Here is a 26,280-nt window from a genome sequence, read left to right as displayed (position 1 = left end):
CTGGCTGCAAGCCCCCATAAGTATTAACATTTTAGTAAAATCAGAAGGTCTAGAGTAAGAGCAGACCTAGAAATAAGCATTTTATAAAAGTATAAAAAAATTAATTGGCTTTTAAACTAGACTTTCAGGTTAAATGCAATATTCTGAATTAGAGCTGAAGCATTTTTCATGAACTTCCTCATTTTGATAATTGATCAAGTGTATAAGAATGCTTTCTTTCCACTACAGTAAATAGTATATTGATACTTATACAAAACGTAAATACCACTTATTTTAATTTCTCTCATTTTGACCCATTTCTGAATTTGAGGGAAATATAGATGTGACAAATGGGATTCTATAGATTGTTTCCATTTAATTATTTTCTATTGCAGAATGGAGTCCAGCTTAGTTACAAGACTCCGTGATTAAGGCAACATTTTCAGGATATTCACATAGGATGAACTTGCAAACAATGGGTCTGCAAAGTCAGTCGCTATCCAGAAAATGTAACATGGATCCAGCCTTGTCAATGTATATGAGAAACTCCTGCTAAAGCATAAACGAGACCAGACCAGCTCTGAATTGTTGCAGAATTGCTTCAAGCATGTTTAAGAGTGAGAAAATACAGTAATTTTTGATAGTCTGATTAGTGCACAGCATGTAAAGTTAGAATGTGTACACACTACAAAATAGAACTCGTCATGGTGGGGAAGTGTGCAAGCATATGACATCAACTCGAACAGTGCCAGAGTGCCACATGGTTCAAGGACACCTCAGCACTTCGCTTGCACAGCTGGCACTAGAAACTGTCAAATACCTTGGCATCACTTCTACCACTTCTCTCCAGTTGAAAACTGTATACAGTGGAAACAATAAACAGCTTCAATGTATACATTAACCCCTTCCCTGCTGCCGTCGGCCGTCGCGAGCACTACCTCGCTGGTGCTGCGAACGTCCAACGGCCGTCGCGGCCCGCACATTTCGCGGAACCGCTGCACTGCTGCGAAATCGCATCCGCGGCTAAGTGGTTAAAAATGTTTACTGTTTGGTCTGCATTACTTTATTGGCAAATTTTGATTGCCAAACTTACGTGAACCTACCTTTGAGTAGCTGAAGTTTACCACTGGCATTGGCCAGCAAGGATTTTGCCTCATTTTGTAAAGTTTCTGCTTTCCTCCTGCTCTCCTCAGATTCTTTTGTGTTTTTCGATATTAAGTCTTCCACTGATTTGTATTTATCATTCAGTTCACTGTCCAAGACCTGAAGTTTGAAGCAAAAACAAAATAGTGTGGTGAGCTGCTGCACAGTCATGAGCACTTAAGAAAATCAAGCAGAAAATGCTTATTATGTGGGTGAACCAATTAAAAATCATTTGAATTGCTGTCTGGGAAGGGAAATGGATCCCCACGTAAAACAATAATAAAATTAATGTGACTCACCTGTATTTACTCCGCTAATAAGGAGAGTGGGGGGGAAGAGGGTGGTGTTGGAACATTATCAGACAGGAAAATGTTACTTTTCTGTAGCAATAGTTTTGCAGCTTGAATCTTTTCTGGATTCACATGCTGTGAATTATCCCACTATCTCTAGTGGTTGAGTCTGCAACTGTCCTTATGTTTTTTGTTCTTTTGCCATCGACCAGATGTGGGGCAGTGCTATTTGTCTAGGACGTTGAACACAGTCCTAAAATGCCTTAAAATGTAGTTGCCAAATTCAAATTTTATTTTCCCTTCTGTGGTCAAGCACGCCTAATTGAATGGGGAGGTGAGTGGGGCACATATGAATTAAGAAAAGCTTCAGGCTGCAAAACGTATAGTTTCTTACCTGTCGGTGTAGTTTTGCAGCTTGAAGAAAATTGTGGATTCACTATGCTGTAAATTATTCCGCCATCTAGTGGTTGGGTCTGGAATTGTAGTATTCCTTCTCTTTTTTTTTCTTGGCCTGGTGGGCGTCGACATACTACCATTTGGTGTCCTGTGACGTCGACATGCTTCCTCCGGAAGCTCCCACCTTTGGTCGCCATCTTCCGATTATTATTATTTTTTTTTGTTCATTTCTAGTTTCACTTTGTTTATTCCTCCTGTGTCATCTTCTTGGCGGAGGTGGGTGGGTTCACTATTGAATCCAGAAAAGTCTTCAAGCTGCAAAACTACACAGACAGGTAAGAAACAATACGTTTTGCAGCGTGAATCTTTTCTGGATTCACTATGCTGTGCATAGACTTTGTAGCGGTTTGCTAGTCTTGAGGTGGCTGGGTGGAAGAACAACGCTCTTTTGGGAATATGTGTTTTAAGACCTTCTGTCCTACTTGTGCTTCTTTGTTCATCTGAATGTCCACACAGTAGTGCTTTCTGAACGTGTGCACTGAAGACCACGTTGCTCCCTGGCAAATGTCTTGAATTGGGGTGTTTGCTAGGAAAGCCACTGTTGCTTCTTTCTTCCTTGTTGAGTGAGCAAGCGGTGATCCTTGCAAGGTTTGACCTGACTATTTGTGCCCTTCTGGCGTCCAGGGTGTGCAATGCTCTTTCTGCTCGTGTGCGTGGGTTTTGGAAAAAACTTGGTATTTGTTTCGTTTGGTTAATATGGAACTTAGAAACCATCTTTGGCATAAAATGTGGATCAGTCCTCATGACGATACTATAATTATGTATTTGGAAGTAGGGCTCTTGTAGTGTTAGAGCCTGCAATTCACTTACTCTACGTAGTGATGTTATCGCCACTAAAAACGCAGTCTTAAGCGTGAGCATCTGTAAAGTTGCCTTGTGTATTGGCTCAAATGATGCCGTCATTTGAGCAAATACCACGTTCCATGTGGGTGGTGGCACCCTCTTTGGAGGTGCTACCCTTTTTGCTCCTGCCAGGAATCTCTTGACTACTTGTTATGTGAAGAAACTCTTTCCTGTTTCTCCCCTTGTGTAAGCTACGATTGCTGCCAAGTGTACCCTTATAAATGCGTAGCTTAGTTTCTACAGTAGTAAATATGTTAAATATTTTAGTACTGTTGAATCCCTTGTGATCTTTTTTGAAGGTTTTCCCCTATGGCACCAAGTGAGAAGTGTTTCCATTTTTCTGTGTAACACTTTTTTGTTGTAGGTATTCTTGCCTCTCTGAGCACTGCCATTGTGCTCTCTGGTAGTTTGAGGTGAGAAAATTTTAAGTCCTCAGGAGTCATGTGCCAGGCTTAGGCTGTCTGGTTTTGGGTGTAGACCCTTTCAGTTTTGCACAGTTAGGAGGTCCTTCCTGTTGGAGAGCTTGTGCCTTGTGACATTTCCATAATCAATGAGAACAAGGTTTGACTGGCCCACTGTGGTGCTATGAGGATTAGTTTAATGCGGCTGATCCGGCACCTGTTGAGTACCCTGTGCAGCAGTGGTATCGGGGGGAAAAGAGTAAGCAAACGTCCCGGACCAGTCTATCCATAGTGCAATCCCTAGGGACCGTGCGCATGGTTGTCTGGATGTGAAGTAGTGGCATTTTGGGGTGTTGCAAATAAGTAGATTTGTGAAGTCCCCCATCTTTAGGAGATTTTCAGAATTTCTGATTGATTCATCTCTCATTCGTGGGACACTGATGTTTGTCTGCTCAGTCGGTCTGCTTCTACATTGTACTTCCTTAGACGATGGATTGCTAGTAGGTCTATGTTCCTTGAGATAGCCCATCTCCATAGCTCCTGAGCTAGGGTTGACAGTGTTAATGAGTGTGTTCCCCCTCATTTGTTGATGTAAAACATTGTAGTTAAATTGTCAGTTTGAATCAACACCCTCTTTCCATAAAGCTCCTTCTGAAAGGCTTTTAAGGCTAGGAACACTGTCTTTAATTCTAGGAAGTTGATTTGTTTTATCGCATCCTGCTGGGTCCATACACCCCTCACCCTGAGGTTGTTCATGTGGGATCCCCACCGCAGTTGGGAAGAGTCTGTCGTAATGGTCACTATTGGAGTTGGTTGTGTGAAAGAACTCGCCTGTGTTATGTTCTTCCTGTTCCACCATGTCATCTCCTGAAGAACTATTTGTGTGACAACCAGTAGATCCTCCCAACTCCCTGTTGCCTGTGACCATTTTTGTTGAATCCATTCCTGGAATAGTCTTATGTGCAGTCGAATGTTTGGGACTAGATGAATGCATGAAGCCATCATCCCTAGTAGCTTCCCCACTGTCAGAGCTTGCCCCTTGCGGTAAAGATGTGTCTCTTTCAGAATTGCTATTGCCCTCTTTGTGCTTGGGAACACCTTCCCTAATGTTGTATAGATGTCTGCCCCTAAGAATATCTTCACTTGCTCTGGTGTTATTGATGACTTTTCCCAATGTATTGAGAAACCAAGCTTGAACAGAGTCTCTATGACCCCTCTCTATGTGCTGTTTGCAAAGGTTGTATGTGCTTGCCCTTACTAACCAGTCATCTAGGTATGGATAAACATGTATTCCCTGCCTTCTTAGGTGGGCTGCTACTGCTGCTATACATTTTGTGAACACTCTTGTTGCGGACTTGAGTCCGAACGCTAGCTTCGTGAATCGGTAGTGCGTTTTGTTGATTACGAATCGCAGTAGGTTCTTTTGTCTGTTGTTCATGAGGATGTGTAAGTAAGTGTCCTTTAGATCTATAGTTGCCATATAGTCCCCTACCTGTATCTGAGGTATCCCTTCTTGTAAGGATGCCATCTTGATTTTTTGAGTTTTTATTAACTTGTTTAGGAACCTTAAGTCTAGTATAGGTCTTAATGTTCCGTCCACCTTTTGTATGAGGAAGTACATTGAGTACACACCCTTGTTCCTTTCCTTGTAAGGCATCCTTCTCTATAGCACCCTTGTGTAGAAGTTCTTGTGCCTCTTCGAGCAAATGAGACAGATCTCTTTTTGAATGAACCTTGTTCTTTGGTTTCTTGCATGACGGTTGTCTTGCCAGTTCTATGCAATATCCCTATCGAATTATGTTTAATATCCATTTGTCAGATGTCATTTTCTTCCACTCCTGGAAGAAGTTTCCTATTCTGCCTCCTACAGGTGTTGCATGTTGGAGGTATTCCTTGTTGTGTGGGACCTGATGTTTTTATATGTGTATTAGTTGTTACGCCCTCTGAGATCCTTTTTAGTGTGCGCCAAGGTTGTAGTGCAGTCACTTGGAGGTGGGCTGCTGTCCCCCTGTCTGTTGTTGGTCTCTTCGTCGAGTGCGCTGAGGATTGCCTCCCCTGTTGGTAGTGCCAACCTTGTTGTTAACCCTGTTGATGACCCTGGTCCCCTCCTTGGTAACCTTGTTGAAAGGTCTGGTGTGAGGCTTCTTGCTGGTGGTTATCTCAGCCTGTTGGTCTCCGTGATTGTGTCCCCCTACGCATACCTCTGAATTGTAGTGCCCCATGGAACTTGAAGTTTCATTTTCTTTCTTCAGCTGAGTTAGCTTGTCGTCCACAGCTGTTCCGAACAGTTGTTCTCCATTGAACGGGGTGTTCAAGATGTTACTTTGAACTTCCAGTTTGAACCCTGAGAGTCGTAGCCAGGCGTGTCTTCTCTCCGTCACTCCGATCATCATCTGCCTGTTTGCTGTCTCCGCAGCATCTAGGGCTGATTTCAAACATGTATTTGCCATGTTCTTCCCCCAAGTGGCTTGCCCTTCTCTAAACTGGTATGTCAGATTCTTGAGCTTTTCGCCTACCTCCTCCCAGTGTTAGTATGCATGCCTATTGATTAGGGCATTAGAGTTGGCTAGGAGCCACTGAATTACAGCACTTTGTTCCATTTTCCTTCCTGTGAGGTCCATTCTTTTGCTCTGCTTATCTGGTGGTGGCCCCACGTTAGTGGGTACATTAGCCCTCTTTCTGGTTGTGTAAGCTATTATGGAGTCAGCAGGCACTGAACCCCTGATGTACATTGGGTCCTTGGAGGAGTGCTTGTATTTCTTCTCACCCCTTGGTGTTACTGCCTTGCATGTGGCAGATTCCTTGAAGGCTTCCTTTCCATGGTCCAGCACACTTGGGAGCATGGGCAAGAATTGGCTTCTTATTTGTGTGGGCAGCAAGGTTTCTAGGAGAAAGTATCACTGAGGCTTTTCCTCCTCTAGCAGTACTCCTTAGGTGTCAGCAGCCTTCTTTGTTACTTGATTGTTCATCCTGATGTTGTCGGGGTGAGGGCCTCGAAACGTATGTATCTACAACTAATTCTGGTGAGCCAGCATCGAGATCTTTCCACTGCATGTCTTGTGTCTCCAAGGTCGCCGAACCGTGATAGGTTCGGTCCTCATCTTCTCCCTCGGCTTCAAAGTAGTATTCTTCTTCCTCCTCCTCTTCATCAGCCGGTTATGGGGTTGTAGGAACCTGTAGTTCCTCGAGGTCTCTTTCGGGAGGTGTTGAGGTTTTAGGCAGAATATTGAACTGTTTCATTGTCTCAGCGAAATCTTTCTTGCGCTTCAAGATACTTGCCATTTCGGCTTCGAGCCTCTTCTTCTTCTTCTCGAGCTCCGATGCTTGTGCTTCGGCGTCAAGATTTTCGAGCTTTCTCTTGGCGCTTGTTAACATTGAAGTCGAAGCTTGCTTCACCCCCTCTTTCTTCGATGTTGAGGAGTCTTTCTCGTGACTGCTCTTCAACGACTCCGTTTTATCAAGGGTTTTCGCCATCCTGGAGTCCTTGTGAAAGGAACCGACGGACTGTTTGTCTTTGCATGAGCCCGCGGTCGCGACATTTTCGACGTCAAGGCTGTTTTTGAGGACTTTGAGAGACTCCTTTCGGGGCTCGGTGGACTGTCGCGGGGTCGCTGTTTCTCTTACCTCCTTCAGTGCTCTTATTTCGGCGGCGGCGGCGGCTTGGACGTGCACATCCTTGTCACCCTGAGGCCCTTTGGCGACGCGATCCTCTTCCTTGCTGGAGAGGCCCAGGTCTCGAAGCGATGGTGGTGGTCCTTGACTCTACATGTTGTAATTCGTTCTCCTTTGCCTTCCCTTACCCTCAAGGTCTTCGGGGTGAACGCCGAGCACACGTTGCAGTCTTCGGAGCGGTGGTCAAGCGGCAGGCAAAGGTTACAGACTGTATGCTGGTCCTTCTGTGCGTACTTGTGGTTGCAATAGTTGCAGAACTTAATTGGCGTCTTGTTCTTTTCCTCTTCTCTGCATTCCGGTTCGCCAGCTCGAAGGCCGGTGTGTCGATACGTTGTTTTCCTGTTAAATTTGTCATGGATTCTTCTCTCCAAAGTTCTGGAGCTCCTTCCGTCTCGATCCAGACCCAACAGCGGAAAAAACTGAATCTGAAGATGGCAACCAAAGGTGGGAGCTTACGGAGGAAGCACATCGATGTCACAGAAGACACCAAATGGTGGTATGTCGACGCCCACCAGGCAACGAAAAAAAAAATATATACTACAATTTCAGACCCAACCACTAGATGGTGGATAAATGCACAGCATAGTGAATCCAGAAAAGATTCACGCTGCAAAACAGAATGGTTACTTACCTTTATGAGTAGTTTTGCAGCTTGAAGAGTTTTCTGGATCCACATGTTGTGCATTCTTAGCTATCTAGTGGTTGGGTCTGGAATGGTCTTTGTTGTTTTCTTTTTCATGGGTGTCGTTGACCACCATTTGATGGTAAGCCTGTCCCATGTATGACATTAGATGGTACCCCGGATATTCCTTGGATCCTATGCATAGCTGCCATCTTTAGATTCTTTTTTCTGTCTTTATGGAATTCTTCCTCCTTTCTTTTGTCTTTGTTGTTCTAACCTGGTTACATAATGTCCCATTTCTGGGGAGGTTGGTGGGTGACATGTGAATCCAGAAAACTCTTCAAGCTGCAAAACTACTCCTACTGGTTTGTAACCATTTAATTTTTCAGCTTGAATCCTTTTCTGGATTCACATGCTGTGTATTAGATTATGTAGTGGTATCCCTTTCCTTAGGTTGGTTGGTATGAAATGAGGAAGAGTTTGCAAACAGGTGCTGAAGTACTTTTTGTTCCGCCTGTGCTTCCTTGTTCATTTCAATATCCACAGAGTATATGTTTTGCAAATGTGTGTGAAGATGCCCATGTTGCTGTTCCATCTTGATCTTCATCATTTGTCACTTGGACATCGCTGGTAGATCTGAGTACCTGGTCTGTCTGGCCCATTGCGGGGCTATGAGGCTGAAGTTTGTCCCTGGCTGTCTGGCTTTCTCCAGCACTTTGGATATTAGGGGAATCATTGGAAAAGTGTAACAATTCTCCCTGACCAATTCAGTTTCAGGGCATTCCCATCTGACTAGTGGTGTTCAAACCTGGATGCGAAGTGTTGGCATTTTGTGTTTTATGCTGTTGTGAATAGATCGACTGATGGACTTCTCCAGTGTCTCCTGTTTCAGTTCCCATTTGTGGGAGTTGCTTCCTTAGCTGCTTAGTCTTCTCCGCTTTCGTAGCTTTTGGGTGAGTCCTCTCTTTTTAGGTCATTAGGATCTGATTCTCTGGTGGCAGGGGCTCCCCAGAATACTGAATTTAGGGGTGTTCGAGGGAGTGCCAGGTAGCACCTAATGGGCTGCTTACCTTTAGGGTGACTAAACCCTCATATGGCCACTTCCGTTGGGATGCGAGCATAACCCTGATGCTGGTTGGTTAATTTTCTCTAAGACAAGATGGAGAAATCTAAAGAGAGGGGTCCACATCACCTGCCCCACCCTAGGGGTGGTGCTGGCTAAATGTGGGTACACTTCCTAATCCAACTACTTTTTCCTCTTGTCCTCCTGTCAAAAAAAGAACAGTACAGGAGGGTTGGCATCCTTTTCTGTGAGAGAAACTAGTGACGCATACCAAAGGCTTTGCAGCGCCCTTGCCTTGGCAGGCTAGTCTGCAGTGCATCTCGTGCAAGGGGGAGAAGACAAACCCTGCCAGAGCTGGCCTAGTTTCTGGTCTCCTGAGAGCAAAGTTTCTCACCCTTGGGGGTTAGGACTTCATCTCTGTTGTCAGGCTGGCTAAAACCAGTCAGTAAGTCCACCAGCAGTTGGTAAGATTTCAGGGGCCACCTCTAAAGTGCCCTCTGGGTGCGTGTATTGATAAATCCAAAACTGGAATCAGTGTAGGTTCATCAACACGAGATGTTTGATACGATATCAAACATCCCTATTTTCAGTGAAACCATCATGTAGCTTTGGAACTCGTTTTCACCAGTGCTCAGCACATGTTTAAACATGGCTTCTCTATTCACTTACACTGGCAGTAATCGAACAGCCCAGTACAGGGGCATAAATGCTTATGTATTTATGCCCTCACATGTAGTATAGTGAACCATGCCTTAGGGCTGTAGGGCCCACTGTAGGCTAGATATACTGCATTAAGTGTCTTCAGGCATGACACATACCTGTGTGCCATGTTGACTCTTCAGTTTTTCTGCTCCAAGACATGCAGCCTGCAATGGCAGTTTGCATGATCTTGGTGAAGGGTCCCTAGGGTGGCACAATTTGTGCTGCAGTCCTACTGAACCCTCTTCAGTCCAAATCTTCCAGGTACCAGGGGTAGCATTTTACTTGGGACTCACAGGGGTTGTTAAAGTTGTGCCATATGTGGTACAGTTTTAGGGAAAGAACACTGGCACTGGAAATCTGGTTAGCAGGGACCCAGTACACCTCAAAGTTGCATCTAAAACAAGCAAAAATGTGTGTGGGGGGGATACTACAACCAGTACCCAGTTCCCTACAGTAGTACTCTGAATTTGTAGTGTACTTTCTCTAGTGCAAACCATAGATACCTCTTGTGTGCTTGATTAATGGGAATTTGCAGGTAGGCATCCTTGGGATCTAATGTAGCCATACAGTCGAAATTTTGTAGGAGTGGGATTTCTCCCAGAAGTTCTGATCTCCTGAAATGTTGCATGCAGATGAATTTGTTCATGAACCAGAGGTTCAAAATTGGTCTTAGGGTATGGGATTGTTTCGGGAACAGGAAGTAAGGGGATTAGTTCCCCTTGTTTTGTTCCCTTACAGGTACCCTTTCTATCGCCTTCTTTTGTAAGAGTTCTTTGACCCCTATCCTAAGTAGAATGATCTCGTTCCCTTGATATCCTTTTGGTTTTGAGGGAATTGGTGGTGGTTTTTTGAGCAGTTCTAAGCAATATCTGTAACCTGTCACGCTCAAAATCCAACTGTCTGTGGTGATTTCTTCCCACTCCTGTGGGTAATCTCCTATCCTGCCTCCCACTGGTGTTTTGTGGGGCCCTGCTTCATCAAGTCACTTACTTGTGGCTCCTCCTCCTCAGGGAGTATGCCCTCTTCTTCCTCTTGCACAAAATGGTTGCTTCGTTGGGTGCTGCCACTGTTGATACGTGGTCTGCTGCATGGCCTGATTTGAGCTGGCTTGTTCTATTGCTGTTGATGCCCCAATGGGAATGGTGCTCTGCCAGTGGGCCTTTGGGTTTTGCTTCCACCCCTTTAAGATGAGCCTCTGTATTTCAGGGCTCCCATTGCTTTTGCTGTTTCGTTGTCCTTTTTAGGTCCAGCCTAGTGGCAGAGCACATGCGCTGCTCGTTCTGCGAGGCATGGCATATTAGAGTACATACTGGAAACCCCGCCCACTCTCCGTCCATATTTGTCATTGGCTTGTCTCACTGTCCTTCGTAAATGCTGGCTTCTAATTTGTAAATAGGGTTGTTAGTCCCTCCTTGGTACTGCCTTGTCTGCATTGGTTACATCTCATAACGGCTGGGCCTTTTACTTGTGGCGTTACATGGTCTGCATTATAAGTCGGTGAGCACTATTTTCTTTAATGATCTTCCCTATTCCACTAATGACATCTCAGCAGGATGTCTGGTTTTACTAATGTATTTATTTAAATTATAGCGTGTCCATCTCAACTATAGCAGCCACGTCTATTTATTTATTTAAGGAATAGCGCAGGGCACTTTCGTTAGGCCCGAGCAGGTGAACATTCTGCCCCATAGGATCTAATTCGGAGGTAATTGGCCTTCCTGCTGCTCTTGAAATGAAATGAAAACGGGTCTTATTAAGCGCACGTAGCTGCCCGTAGGCGTCCAAGCGCTAAGACTAGAGTAGTTGTCTAGCAGGGCGTGGGGCCAGGGGGGGAGCTAGTTGTGAGAGAAATGATATCAATTGCTTTAGACACTGGGCCGAGGAGGGGTCTACTTGGTAAACAAAAACGTTTTCAATTGCTTTCGAAAGGAAGTCAATTGCGGATTGGACCTCAGGAGGAAAGGGAGGGTGTTCCATAACTTAGCCACATTAGGGGAAAAGGAACGGCCTCCTATTCTTGTTCTTCTGAACTTGGGCACCACGGCCAAAAAGGCATTGGCCGAGCGCAGTTGTCTGCTAGGCTGGTACTGAGTGATTAGGGGGGCATTGATTACTGGGCCAGTTTCCCAAAATGCCTGGTGTGCAATACATAGGGACTTGAAACTAATTCTGTCCTTAACAGGAAGCCAGTGCAGGCATATTAGTCCGGGTTTAGCAGACTGTCTGCGTGGAATCTGTAGGAAGGTGCGGGCCGCACAGTTTTAAATGACTTGTAACTTTCGCAAAGTTGAGTCGGGGGCTCCCAAGTACAGAGCGTTACCAAAATCCAAACGAGATTGGATCAAGCCCTGTATCACCATTTGCCTGGCTTCGAAGGGTAGCAAAGGGAGGATCTTCCTGATGATTCTGAGAAGGCCGAAACAGGTAGCCGATAGCTTGGTTGCCTGACAATCAAATTTCAGGGACCTGTCTAGCCAAATACCCAAACTTTTGATGGCATCCTTGGGTACTGGAGGCGAGCCTAGACAGGAAGGCCAGATTGAGTCAATTGAGGCTGGAGCCGATCGGCCCAGCAGCATGAGCTCCGTCTTGTCCCCATTAAGTTTGAGACAGGACTGGGTCATCCATCCTTTTACCTTCTCCAGACATCCCGCTAGGTCTACCCTGATTGCAGAACCATCTTCCTGTGCCAAAGAGACCACCAGCTGAGTATCGTCAGCATAGGTAACTATCTTAATACCATATGGACGGACGATCTCAGCCAACGGTCTCATATAGACGTTAAATAACGTCGGGCTCAGGGAGGAGCCCTGTGGCACTCCACAGCCCAGGGGTTTGCTAGAGGATATGGTGTTTCCTTCAAAAACCTGAAAGATTCTGTCACTCAGGAAGGATTTGAGCCATTCCAGCGCCCTGCCCATTATTCCGATGTCACGGAGACGCTGCACTAAGATTTTATGGTTTGCCGTATCAAAAGCAGCGCTGAGATTGAGGAGGATGACTGCCACCGATCCTCCCCGATTCCATATTGCTCTTGTTTCCTCAGTGACTGCCAACAGAGCGGATTCCGTTCCATGCTTGGGACTGAAGCCCGTCTGCGAGGGGTCAAGCACCTGGTTGCTCTCAAGAAAACTTGTTAGGAGACCATTTAAATATTTCTCTAGAATTTTACTAACCCAGGGAAGCAGAGAAATGGGGTGATAGTTATTGAAATTATTGATGTCCAAATTGGGTTTTTTCACCAGTGCCCGCACCATAGCCTGTTTCCACTCGGGAGGAACTATGCTGGTGGAGATTGAAGCATTAAGCACCTCCAGCATAGTGGGAAGGATGGTTCGAGTAACAGCAGCCATGGTGCCTGGGGGCACAAGATCCCTAGGGGATCCTGATTTCACTTGCGTCATCAAAATGGCGAGTGAATCTGGTTTTAGCAAAGGAAACTCCTCTAACGAGGGTGATAGACTAACCATGACTTTCATGATTAGAAGTTGACGTGCTGTCCACAGGGATGTTTAAGTCCGTATTCGGAAATGAGGAGTAGATGAGATCAATTTTTTGGAAAAAAGCACCTGTTGATTGTCAGTGTTGTATTGACATCCTCTTTGGTGATGAATTTCATACTCTTTTGCCTCCCTCTCTTTTTACTTTTTTTCAATTTCTGCATTGAAGGGGTCTGCGAGGATTTGGCTCCTGCAGTTTTCCTTGGGCTTGGACCAGTGGGGTTATTTATGCTTTTGCCACCCTTCAATTGTCAAGCGTTTTGCCATTGGGCGTTCATGGTGAACTTCATGCCCAATTTAGCTGGCTTAGCCTGGATGCGAGAATGCAATGTTACCTTCTGGTATCTCTTGGCTTTGCCATCCTTCGACGCCTTCCACTCCACATTCAGCCTCTCAAATGCGATGACTCTTTCTGAAGTGTCAGAGCCTTCTCCCCGTACGAGGTCTTTCGCTTCTGTGGTGTTCTCATCATAACTAGACAGACCAATGTCCTTGAGTGAAGTTTGCTTCTGCATGATAGCATACATGCCAACAGACCCAATTCAGGCAGGAGACTCCAGATTTTAAAAGCTAAAAATGGCTATATTTTACCTGTCTCCACCCTGAAATTGCCTCTCCTTCAATAGAAGTCAATGGGGAAAATATATTCCATCCAATTTTCTTTTCAAAAACTCCCACTTTGTGGCGTAAAATATTTGCATGTATGTAATGTGCTATTCTCAAACTTACAAAGTTTCTGCTGAAATTTTGTACGGGCTTCGCAACCCTCAGCTCTGTGGTCTTTCAGTAGGTACAAGTAGCAAACTTCACAACTATATTTATGTGCAAACCTTTGGTGGAACCGTGGACAAAATCTAAAGGGAGTCTTCTGATCTCCCCCGGAGTGGACTGGTAAATGTATACACGTTCTCCAATCAATCAGATTTGAAGAGCGCTACTTGTCACCAGTGAGGGTCTCTGGCCACGTGCTTTAAACACGGTCTCCTTTTACACGATTTTCCTGAAAAATCCATCAATATGTTTCTTTGAGCATTGGAACGCCTCTGTTCCGTTTCCATATCCAACACTAAAAAAAAGTATCAGAAGATGGCGACCATGCACACGGTCTTGCTGGGCATACATCTGATATTACAATTGGAATGACATGTCGATATATGGTTGTCGAGGACACCCAGAAGCAGTTATTACAAAAAGGAAACAAGCATTTGCAATGCAATAGGTCTCGCATTAGTAAAACTGAGTTTTTGGCGTAGCAAATAATAATGCAACACTAATAGCTCGAATTTTTAGTAATGGAGACCTATAGAGTGTAGTGTATTATGTATTATGAAAATAAAAGGTGATGTGTGAATATGGGCCAAATGAGAATGGTAAACAGTACCGACCCCTGAACATGCCCAGCACACAATACCTGTAACACATCACCACAAATTAAACAAGGAAGAGCGTGAAATACCACTTGGTTGGACAGACCGTGACAGGCAAACCCTATTCATGAATTCACATAACCGTGAGGTAAACACCGGTCCTGTCGCCACGAACCTCCTTCCCGGGCTCAGTCGCGGAAGAGTCTACACGTTACCTCAGCGCTTGCCCCGCACTGACATCTTGAAGGGATAGATGTACTATCTAGCGATCAGGCTCACAGGTGCTTCGGCTCGGACTGATGAGAGCTTTAAAAGCAGGGCTCTGCCCAGTGGACAGCGACCAGCTCAGCAGGAACGGCGGACGGGCAGGGCGTTTAATAACCGCTAGGCCCATCCAGCCCACCTCCCAAAGCTTTCACTTAAAGTGACTTGATTGATGGGCATGACAAGCCCTGGCTCCGTCCATTTTCCTTCAGTCAGCAGGGGCTTGCAATCCCTGCTGACCCCGTCCCAGACTGGGATCGGCCCTCAAACGACGCCTTGGTTCAAAGGAGAGAACTCGCCCGGCAATCATTAACCATGTAGGGGGCAAAGTGCACACTGAAAAGCGGGCTCTCTCAAACCTTACCAAAGCACGCGCAGCTCAGCCAGTGCACCCTAACGCTGACCTGCAGTACAGTCCTATTAGGGCAGAGAGTGAGGTTTATAAAGGCAGCTCTGCCATGGTCTCTGAACCCAACCTGCAGCATCACCTGTTAGCCAACCGGTGAATCCTCTCAGAGGATGTGGCATTAGAGATGCGGAGCCGGTACAACATACGGCGACACTACCCTAATCATTTAAACCTCCCCCATGTCTAAAAACATATATTAACTTACCTTGTGTAATGCAACTGATGTGCTCATCAACTAAAGAGCACCGATGCCCTTGCCAACTCATGGCTTTAAAAAATAGAAAAAAAAATAAGCTTGCATGCCTTAACTTGGGACACCAAGCCTCCGCGTAATTCTTTTTTTTCTGGCAATTCTTAAATAACATGTGCTTCTTGTAACCGCCTCAGAAGGAAGCAGATAATTCAGATCTAACACGACCGCTCTCGACTACTAGACCACTGTTTGTTATGGCTCGAAAAGTTCCCGGTCTGCACGTCAACTTAGGGCAACAGTGATATCGAAAATAAAAAAATAGTGGTGCGCGCGCACCACAGAGGAGCGGGGACAAGGGAGTGCGGCAGCGAGGCGAACGTGCGCTGCTGCGCGTGCTAGCCACTGGTGGGAATGGGAGGAGCAAAGGCAGGACATGCGCCCGCCTTTGCCCAATTGCAAGCCGTATTTTCGAAATAAAAAAAACACTAAAGCCTAAGGCAGGTGGCGAAAGCCTGCTCACACGCACGAGCGTGTGAGCAGCTTTCAGAACCACAGACAAAAGGGCTCTCGCTGAGCGAGCAATGCTGCACACTGCAACGCAGGCACAAGCCCTAAAAAGACTACAAGAACAATTCCAGACCCAACCACTAAATGGCTTAATAATACAAATCATGAGTCCGTAAAAGATTCACACAGAATTTGATCTGCAGAAAAAGAGAGTCTTTTGCCAAATTAGCACAGACCATCTGCAGTGTACATGTGAAATGGCAACAGTTTGAGTTACCAGAGTATGGCACCATCACACTGCCAAAATCCTTCTTGATGACAGATGAAGCATTCAGAGTCTCACCAGCTCATTCCTGAACGCAGTTATCTATCTCTTCTGACAGCGTTAAATGCATGCACTTATTACCTTGCTGTTTTTGTACAGCTCACACACTCCTTGCATACCTTTTTAGCTTCGTCCGCAGTCAGTTTAACATTATCCACTGATAGTGTAATCTTTTCAGCTGAGTCTGTATTTGACATGGTTTTCTTTTTAAGGTCTTCAACATTCCTTTCCAGCTGAGCAAGACGCTCTGTAGCATTGTTTAACGTTTCCTCTGAAGCTGCTGTCTCCGATTCAATCTAGCAAGAGACAAAAAGGATGATTTAAAATAAACACATCTTAGAACAATTTGAAAGAGCCCTTAATTTGTTAGTGCATGGCCAGAGTGCTGTGAGTGAACACTTTGCATGTTCAGTTAGCGAAAGTAATGCAGACAAATAACATTCTTATCCGTCCTCGATGCAAGCTCAACATATTAAGGCATGACCATGAGCATTTTGTGGGACTATCAAAGGTTAACGCTCACTTGCTGCTCATAACCCTCGAGGGCTTCTTTGAAAGCACAGGTTTAAACAATGACAGTTGATCTTTTAAAAGGAAGCCTGCCTTTAGCTTTTGATAGTGTTTCTCTGAATTATTACATGGCAGAGTGAGGGATTGTATTGGCCATTTATGTATTTGAGGCTAAGATGAGCATATGTTTGCTCCACATGTCAGCTTGAGAGTCCCAACTCTGGCAGGACAGTTGACAAATAACATTGTGGGCATTTAGCTGAATCTGAAGAAAGGCTGTGAACAGGAGCAGCAGCCATTGTGCCTCTTGAAGACTGGCTATTACTATAATGGGCTTAACATTTGTCTGTCCTACTGCATCAAAGACCTCAGGTCCAGTGCCCTGCTGATTCAGGGTGCATCACTGTATGTGCTCAACTGCCCACCGTCCCTTCTCTGGCTTACACAAGCATTGCCTCAAGAGAGTCAGGACTTATTAGCACAAAAGAAAATATTTATATAACTGAGTTGTGTATAACACTAACTATGTTGCAACCCAATCAGACACCAATATAAACAAATGACTAGCATGCAGTGTCACCTGTGACAAACTGGAGAGGTTTGCAACTTTGATGCACCTGCATCATGCCCGGGCTGCTGCTGATCTCTCGGTCCACTTCTAAATATGCATCATACAGCACACTTCAGCAGAGCAGCATGAACGGGATGATGGCTACCCAAGAAAGGCAGGTGTTAAGAGTATTTCTTGCCGAATTTGTCGAAATGGGGATTGTGTTTTGAAAGTACAGCCAAATGCAAAATCAGTTTGTGGTCATGTCAATCCGTAGCCCATGCAAGGACACCCGAGGTATAAGGTTCAGTGAGAAGTTTTTTTTAAAGAACATTACAAGCCACCCACTAATACCATGACTTACTGATGAAAGGAGGTCTTGGGTTCCCCTAATGTCATCGTCTGCTTTCTTGATGGCATTCTCAGCAGAAATCTGAGCCTTCTCAGCTTCTTCTAAGGCCTCTTTTACAATGTCAGCTGTGGCTCTAGCATCCAAGGCACTTTTACTGTGGAGGAAAAAATATACAATTTTTTTTGTAATCATTGGTAAACACAAACCTACATTAAGGTATATTTGCAGTGAAAACACAATACATCTTTGATTACACCTGTTCTGCCCAACCCAATATGAAAATATGGTCTTCTTTACTTTCAAGACACATCTTCGTCGACAACTGTTAAAAGCTCTTGCAATTACATTTAAAGGTCAATCTGCTCTAAGCAAACGACTGAAACATGTAGAGCTCATTCCTTAATAGGAAACACTTGGAAACTTTCAGCCCCATACCGGTGAAATATGATGAAAAGAAGAGTGATCCAGCATCTACACCCCCACCCGCCAGCTCCGCTCCACCAACCTCGCCCTCGCCACAGTCCCCCTTTTCCGAAGAGCGACCTCCGGCGGCAGATCGTTCTCTCACCTCGCCGCCAAAACCTGGAACACCCTCCCCATCCACCTACGGCAGATCCAAGACCTGCTGACCTTCAGAAAACTCCTCAAGACCTGGCTTTTCGAGCAGTAGCAGCATTCCCCACCCCAGCGCCTTGAGACCCTCATGGGTGAGTAGTGCGCTTTACAAATGATCTGATTGATTGATTAATTTGAAAAAACTGCTCCAAATGTGGAACGAGCATTGCTCCCGTGAGCTGTTCAGATTGAGCCGTCAAAGTTCACAGGCTTCACAGTAGCTTTTGTGAAGCTTCAAACTCTAGCACGGTTGGCCCTGGTGATGAAAAGCTGCATTTGTCTCCGCTCTTCTGTTCTTGTGCTCCTTCGGATAAGTATTGCTACCCCACAATAGCCATACGATTATGGCCGGTCACACATGGCATGACTACATGAGCTGCCCCACCATGCAGGGTCCAGGTCTTTATTTCTGGAACTTTTTTCAGAACCCATCTCGATATGTGGATGTACTAAAGGTATATCATACGTGCACTCTTTGGATTCTTGTCACTCAGGCTGCCTCTCTCCAGAGATGAGGAAAAGCATAAGCGGCATTCATGTTTGTGTCAAACATTCATCACTAAGGTCTATGAACCTTCCCTCAGGTCACTCTCTAGTAAGGAGAGTGACTCACCTTATGCTTCATCTTCCTATTTAACTCCTTCGATGCTCATGACGAGCTCAGCTCGTCATGCAGTACACTGATCGTGTGCTCATGACGAGCTGACCTTGTCATGAACAATGGGAATTAATGTTTTTCAGCACAGCAGGAAAATCTCCCTAGCAGCCAAGGTGTTAAAGTGTTTTTCAGGCACAGTGCATGCTCATTAAACCATTCCCTCTATGAAAGCGATATATGGATTCGTGGGCATGGAATCATTGATTATGTCGACTTTAGTTAATAAATGCTTATGAAAGACGAAAGAATGGCAAAGGACCGCGCATGACGACAGAGGCCATCAAGCATGTGCACTGATGATATACACAACTTGTACTCTTATTCTAATGGGTAAAGAATACAAGACGCTGAATTAATGCACCGTTTTACAGTACTCTTGGTGGAAAGAGGACTGATTGAGCTCAAGACAAAATGGTTACTCATCAGTAGAAACAGTTTTGCAGCTTGAAGAGTTTTTTGATTCACATGCTGTGCATCTAGTGGTTGGGTCCGGGATCGGATCTGGTCTCTCTTTTGGGCATCATTGACCCCCATTTGGTGGTAAGTCCATCCCTGTGTGACATTAGATATGCACCCTGGAAGTGCCTATGTGTTGGTGCCATCTTCAGATTCTTATTTCCAACATTGGGTCTGTAAGCATGACGGAGCAGCTCAGAATAATTTCTTCAAAACAGTGCAAAACATTGAAGTTCCTACCACCAGGAAGCACAATGCTCAAAGGAGTGAGAAGGGGGGCCTTCTTGACCCAGACAGAGACCCTGCCGGTGAGCACCACGAGGTCAGAGAATGCAGAACATCCCCTTTAAATTTTGTCACAACTGCCTTCACAAGTTCTAATGGGAGGTCCCTCTGTGTGGATTTCAACTTGTACCTACCGAAGGACTACAGTGCCAACGACTGCGTGGTCTAAGCAGAATTCGAACCGAAAACCTTGACAAGACTTAAACAGTGACTGATGCACCACGCCATGGCCACGCCCAGAGGACACAGAAGTCACTCAAGGACCTAGGCCTCTCCAGTGAGGATGAGAAGGAAAATTCTAAGGAGGACTAGCCAGCAGAAGGTGGAGAGTCAGAGACCAAAGAGCATGTCATTTACGTTGAAGGATCGAGGCTGTAAGGAGAGCGGCGAGAGATGCGGAGAAGTCCACCTGAGTTCACCCGGCTATCTCACTCAGAAGCTGACAATTTCTGGCGGCTCTAGAAACACCAGAGGCACAAACAATCTTCTGCTGAAGCCTCGAAGATTCCGGAAGGAAAAAACGTATAAACGCTCCTTCTCAGGAATGGCACCCAGGATCTGGAACTCACTCCCTCCTGAAACGAGGCTCATCTCCTCCACTACACTGTTTAAGAAAGAAGTAAAAGCTATCCTCATGGCTAAATACACTTGAACTATTATTTTGGACTCTTTTAAGACTCTGCACCGACATGTACTACTTGTTCGACCCCTTTGCTTATTTGTTTTACTTGTATTATCGACTTACGTGATTTTCTATGCTCCCACGTATTTGTACTATTAGCATTACTGACGTACCTGTTTGACTATGCTCCCTCATGTTCCCCCTTTCTATGTAAAGCGCTCTGATATCTGCAAAGATCTTGTTCGCGCTATATAAAACTTTCAAAATAAAAATAAGAAGGCTATGCGCCAGGAGATAACCAAGACGCCAAATAAATATTGGTGTTGTTGCTTCCTATGATCACCAAACTCCCATCACCTGGACAGCTGCATCAGTATGAGCATTCAGGTACTATTGCTTTCTTTAGCTGTCACGCATGGACACATGGCTCTAACAGAAACAGTACACAAACAGAGAAGGGACTGGCTACATCTGTTGCCCCACTGTCACGATCCAGATCCACAAAACTCTGTATGGAAGGGAACTTACAAAGCGCATTATGCCAAGGCATGAAATCGCTAGAATGCAAAAGAAAGGAGCACTGGCTAAATCCAAGAGAACTGCCATTATGGAAAAGAAAAGAGTAATGTTTTCAATTGCTTCAGAAAAACTGCAAAAGAATCCAGACTCTCAGTATTAGTGGGCAGAGGGTACCACAATTTGACAGCAGCTACAGAAAAGGAGCGTCAGCCCCATCTAGCTTTCTGCAAGCTTGGAATAGTTACCTTCCTAAGGGTAGATGACCTAAAATGTCTTTTTTGGGTGTACCAATGAAAAGCGGTTCTCAGAGGCACAGACCCTTGTGTTCTCGAAGACACAGACCCTTGTTAGTATAAAGCTTGAAATACTGCGCTGAGCGCCTTGGATGTCACACACTTCCTAACAGGAAGCCAGTGAAGGGAGCGCGCATCCCCCCTCACTGAAAGTTGTTTGGGAACATTCAGTACCAGGCAGGTGGGCGCATTCCGAATGACCTGCAGTCTGTTAAGCGAGGACACATTAATGTTTAAAATAGAAGAGTTCCATAATCAAGGCGTGATGTTATTCAAGCAATAACTACTGCTATTCTGAGCTCTGCCGGAATGAGTAGGAAAACCTTTTTAAGGATTTTGATGACATAAAAACAGGAGCTTACGATTCTATTGACCCGTGTGTCAAAGGTTAGGAAGCGATCAAAAATGACACCTATGTTTTTGGCTGAGGCCACTGGAGTACGTAATGGGCCATACGTCTCAGGCCACCACATTTTCAACCATACAGATTGCTGTGCTCCAAATGCCGGGATCTCTGTCTTATCTGCATTTACTTTCAGACAAATCTCCTTCATCCAGGTACCGACACTGACCATGCAGAGTTTAATCTTGTCCACTATCTCAGGCAAATCCTCAGTTAAGGATTTATTTTTCACTACTTTCTTTTATAATTCTTGTAGTTATATGTTTTAAATTTGGTGTGCAAAGATTTGTACTTCCTAGGTTTTGGATCTAAACAGTAGCAACATTTTATTTAATTGGTTCAAACTTTGGAAGACACAAATAAGTAGTGATTAATTTGAGTCGCAGGTTGCAAGTGGGGCCTACTGGCACTTCATTTCGGGGACCAAAACTTATTTTCCCTCACCATTCTGATTCAGAGCAAGGAAAAGAAAGACACAGACGAGGGTAATAAGGAGTGAGGAAGATAAACAGTGAGAAGGGTAAAAAGCAGGATGAAAAAATCTGGGAGAATAGGAGACAGGGTGTGTCCACGTCTACCTTTGACCGTGAGGGCTTCTGAGAAAAGCATTGGGTGATTTTTATATATATATATAGATATATCTATATATCTCTCTCTATATATATCTATATCTATATATATATATATATATCTATATATCTATATATATATATATATATCTATATATCTATATATCTATATATCTATATAGATATATATAGATATATCCTCCTGCTGCCCATGCAAGAGCTTGTCTGGGAAAACACCTGGCATAAGAGCAAATATACCCATCGGCTTAGTTCACACCACAAGAATGACATTCATTCAGTTCTGTTTTTTTCAGAAAGCAACTTGTACACTCGTAATTGCTAAGGGGACACTGAAAATAAAAGGTCCCAGTACGCCTCGTTATTTTGGCTGAGAATCAAGGATTGGTTGAAAGTCACCCCTGTGGCGCAAACAGAGTTAACCGCTTTCAGCAATCTCTTAGAAAAACTACAATTACAGGCACAATATAGATGTTTTGGATTTACTGTTTTGTCTAAGATAACATCATTATTAGGGTGATAGCAATGCAGAAGGCCAATGTCTACCCCCGAATTTTTAGTATAAAGTTCTTAGAAAAGGTTACTTCAACAGGAACAAAGTCAGGGGAGTTTTCTTTTAAAGATAGCAAAAGAGGTTGTGTAACCTTTCAGGGAACATATTATTCTTCCCCCCAGAGCTTCCAACATATTGTCTGTTTGAAATACACGTTAACTTTTCTGAGTAAACATTATTATTGAGCATGTTCAATAACGCACAGATCATTACCTAGCTTGTTTTGCCTCCGTCAAAAGTAACTCTGCTTTTTCAATGTCTCCCGCACTTTGTTGTAGGATGATCTCAACATCAGAGAGGCTTTCGACGCGAACACGGATATCATCCGTCAGAGTCTGTAGCTGCTCGGGCGTACTCGGCATCTTCATCGACAGCACCTCATTGGCCACCGTCTCAATGCTATCAAGATCTGCACCGTCCTCTGTTGAGATGAAGCAATAACAAGCTGATGGAGGACTAAGTAATGTAACAAACTGACACTAGAAAGCCACCATTATAGGCATCAGGAAAGATTCACAAGTCAATCAATATTTGTCAATGTACCCAGTAGCAGCATCCTCTCACTGAAATCACATCAAAGTTATGTATGACCTAGTGAGGGAGTCCATCCACTGTCACTAACTCCTATGACTCCATATGTTCTGTCTGATATACAGATTTGCATGCCTGCAGAAGCTACTTACCTGTAAAACTATTTCTACAGCTTCATGACTGACTGGCATGCAAGGATTATCATCCAGAGGCATTGTATGGAGTCACCCTCACAAAACTAAAAGTGAGTATGACTCTGAAATCACCTTTGATAATAAGGATGGTATTGCATCAGTTTATTCATGACATGAGGATCAACATTAGTGGTGTGACGTGCCCACTGACTGTGCTACCACTTACAAGACAGTGCTATCCACAAATAGTACCAAATTCATGTCCTTAAATCGCCGCTGAAAAGTCTACTAAGATATTTTCTCTTCGGGCTCACAAAAGAGGTGAGACCAATTTGATTTTTGAATGAGGGTGTAGTCCCTAGCTTTTTCCTGTGTTCAGTAAGAGATGACAGATACTTAGATTGGTAAATTGGAACACAGAAAACAGAGAAAGTTAACCAAAGTGTGCATGACGTCACATTCTTCTGTTGAGATTGGTTACTCCAATGCCCCACTATGGGCTGCTTCAATTTCAGCATGTGACACTTCTGGCAGCAGGCTTCCTGCTTCAGGGAGCATTTCCATACCCTAAGGAATTGAGTTAAACTTCCCAAACGATGTAACTTCAGTTCCAAGTTGGGATAAGTAAAGATGACCCAATCCTGCTGATCAATTTCTTTGATAATAAGTCTTGCATGCAGATGCACGAACAGAATCTTTTGTGAGAACAGTGCACCCGCCTACAAGTAATACCTGGCCCTCTTCTCTTAAGATATACGCGTGGTACTGTGGTTTTGGGAGAAAAAGCAAAGGCATAGACTGACCTATTTATTACAAAGGAATTCCTGGGTGATCTTCCTTGCTGGATGGAGGAGACTGTAGTTTTGGCATGACATAAACCAATCTATTTCTGCATTGTTCGACAAGAATCCGTGTTGTCTACTGGTTTTGGTGAGCCCCTAATCTGAATTTGTGACAGTTTACTGGGAAATGTGCAGCCATTAGCGATACCTTCCTTCCATGAGTGCATGTTTTTAATATAAACAGAAACATTTGTTTCCGTACACCTCAAATTAACCCTTTAGGAAGCGCACTTTCTATGCAGTGCACACCAATGAGGTACACTAAGCGAAAAGTCCAGACAAACCTTATTGGTTTACAGGGCACGTATTAATAATCCCAAATGCTCTCTTTGTGGTAGTGTGGGCAAGATGTTTAGGCTTATCAGAGGGTAGTGTTAAGCATTTGTTGTACCCACAGGGTCAATAAATGAAACACTCAAGAAGAAACTCGAGACCAATTTAGCAAAACAACAGATTTTTATATAACGTTAGACACAAAGATCACCAGAATCATGCAAGCACTTCAGACATTATAGATTTTTACAGGTAAAACAGTAGAAAATCACAGTTGTCAGATTTGAGGCATAAGCCTCGAAGGCGGGATTGTTTTCCTGTGGGAGAAACATTCACAGCATAGGTATACTTAAAGACGATTCTCAGGGTTACTCTCCTGAACTTAAGGTTCTTAGGGGCAAAGGTCTGCAGAACTACCAGCAGTTAGGATCTACCTGCCCTTGTGTGTCCAGGTGCAAAGGTGCTGGTCACGATGGTAGCCTCAAATGCTACCCGTTAAATTTATGGTGAAACCTGTAGCAAGAAAAAGGCTGCACGTGGGGACTTTGGGAACAAGTGTGGCAGAACCCGAAGGGGGAGAGGCTCAGCTCTTGAGGATCTCTTGAGCACAGGGACACCGTTGAGTTTACGTGGGAGGGGGGTGGAGGGGGGTGCAGAGGTGTTTTATCCGGCGGGTCGCTGCTGTTAGAGGCTCTGACTTTGTGTTGAAGACCTAGAGAGGGAAGAAAGCAAGAGTGCAGGGCCACTCTCAGTGACGGGCTCAGAGACCCAGACATCCCTCGTCATCAGATAGGTGTTGGCGTCTGGGGTGCCCGGACTGGACAGGCAAAAAGCCTTGGTAATTGCTACGACTACCCTGGGTAACGGTGCAGGGAGGCTTAGGGAAGGCTTAGCATCTCAAGATTTAGTGAAACGACGGGGCTGCCCACCTAGACTCCGGTGATATCCTGGCGAGTTGCTTCCTCGGTGGACCCAGGGGTTCAACAAAGTGGTGAACCGGGCCAACGCAGTCGGTGCCTGCAGATGCAGGGGAATGGCTCCTCCACCCCAAAGGAGATATTTGCTGGTTGTTGAGCTGCTGGACAGTCCTCCAAGGATTTGAGGAGGATGTGTAGCTATTGGAGAAGTACGTCTCTGCGATTGTTGAGAGGCAAGCAGCCTGGAGTTTTTTTTACAAAACTCTGTGTTACAGGTCCTCTGTTCTCACTCTGTCTGTTCTTCTTTCTTTCCTGGTTCCCAGTAGTCCATTCGGAGTTACTGGTAACAGGGGACCACCTAAATACTGAATTTAGGGGTGTTGAGGGAAGTGTAAGGTAGTAACCAATGGACTACCTACCCCTGGGGTGTCCACACTCCCTATATGACAACTTCCTGGGGAGAGTGGGTAAAACCTGACTTAGAGTTCCTAGTTCCACTAAAGGCAAGATAGTGGAATCATTCTTTCATTTTTCACTTCAGGTAGCCCACCTTAGGGGTGTGACTAGCCTGAGGGTGATCACGCCTTCTGACTAGCTAATTTTCCACCTGTTCTGGTGCCAAGTTGGCCTCAGGGCAACGGGTGGCATCTCCCAGGTCTGGGAGAAGACAGGCCTCTGGGCCTTGATATGCTAATCACTAGACATCCTGCTGAAGGAGGTGTGAACGCCTTCCTTCGGAGCTGGCATTGCTTCTGGCGTCTGAAAGTGCAGGCTGTCACCTGCAGGGTGACAGAACCTTGGTGGCGGCAGCCTTGGCTATAACTTGGCCAACTTGGCACCAGAACAGGTGGAAAATTAGCTAGTCAGAAGGCGTGATCACCCTCAGGAGATGTTGCGCAAGATGGCCGCCCGGTAGGAGCCCCTGTCCGGAGCTCCCAGTGCTCGGGATCCCTATCTTGGATTTATCCCCAAAAAGCACCCATCTCTGCACACACAATCAAACACGAGTAACTGGATTATGATACAGAGTAACTGGATTTGCCTTAAAAGTAACTGGAGTGAAAATTAACATCGTGCCAGACACCTGACCTGCGGCGCCGGCGGCTGGGACCCCTGTGACTGCTATTGGTGCATGGACAGAAGACGAAAACTGCATGGAGAACTGAACAGAACCTCTGCAAGTAACTGTATTTAATTACTGGACTACACTTACCTATTCTCGGAGGTCCTGCAGAGTCCTGCGAGCACCCACTCCTCCACCGGGCTGCTTCTGGACGCTTGCGGAGACCGGGACAGCGGGTAGGAGTCCGCCGGAGATTGCTGAGGCTGCTGAGGCTCTGGACTCAGGCGGTGTCCGAGTCGGATGGACGGAGCCTGCCGGAGGGTAGCACAGACGCCCGGGTGGGTCGTGCGTCGCCTGGAGCCCCCCCTTCCCCCTCCTCGA

At 45.2% G+C, this 26,280-nt stretch overlaps 1 protein-coding gene across 1 annotated transcript in view; it reads right to left on the bottom strand.

Moving 5' to 3' along the window:
• LAMB1 (laminin subunit beta 1) overlaps positions 1–26,280 on the bottom strand; it is a 298,596-nt gene that overhangs the window by 13,911 nt on the left and 258,405 nt on the right. The window contains exons 29-32 of the mRNA XM_078680114.1: positions 22,353–22,560; positions 17,161–17,302; positions 15,856–16,032; positions 1,083–1,242 (exon numbers count right to left, since the gene is read on the bottom strand). Of these exons, the coding sequence (XP_078536240.1) occupies positions 1,083–1,242; positions 15,856–16,032; positions 17,161–17,302; positions 22,353–22,560 (687 nt within the window). The remainder of the gene's footprint in view (positions 1–1,082; positions 1,243–15,855; positions 16,033–17,160; positions 17,303–22,352; positions 22,561–26,280) is intronic.

The sequence above is a fragment of the Lissotriton helveticus genome, chromosome 1_1, assembly GCF_964261635.1.
Source record: "Lissotriton helveticus chromosome 1_1, aLisHel1.1, whole genome shotgun sequence".
NCBI lineage: Eukaryota > Metazoa > Chordata > Amphibia > Caudata > Salamandridae > Lissotriton > Lissotriton helveticus.
The sequence above is the reverse complement of the archived record's forward strand: the minus strand, read 5'-3'. Positions and strand labels throughout refer to the sequence as shown.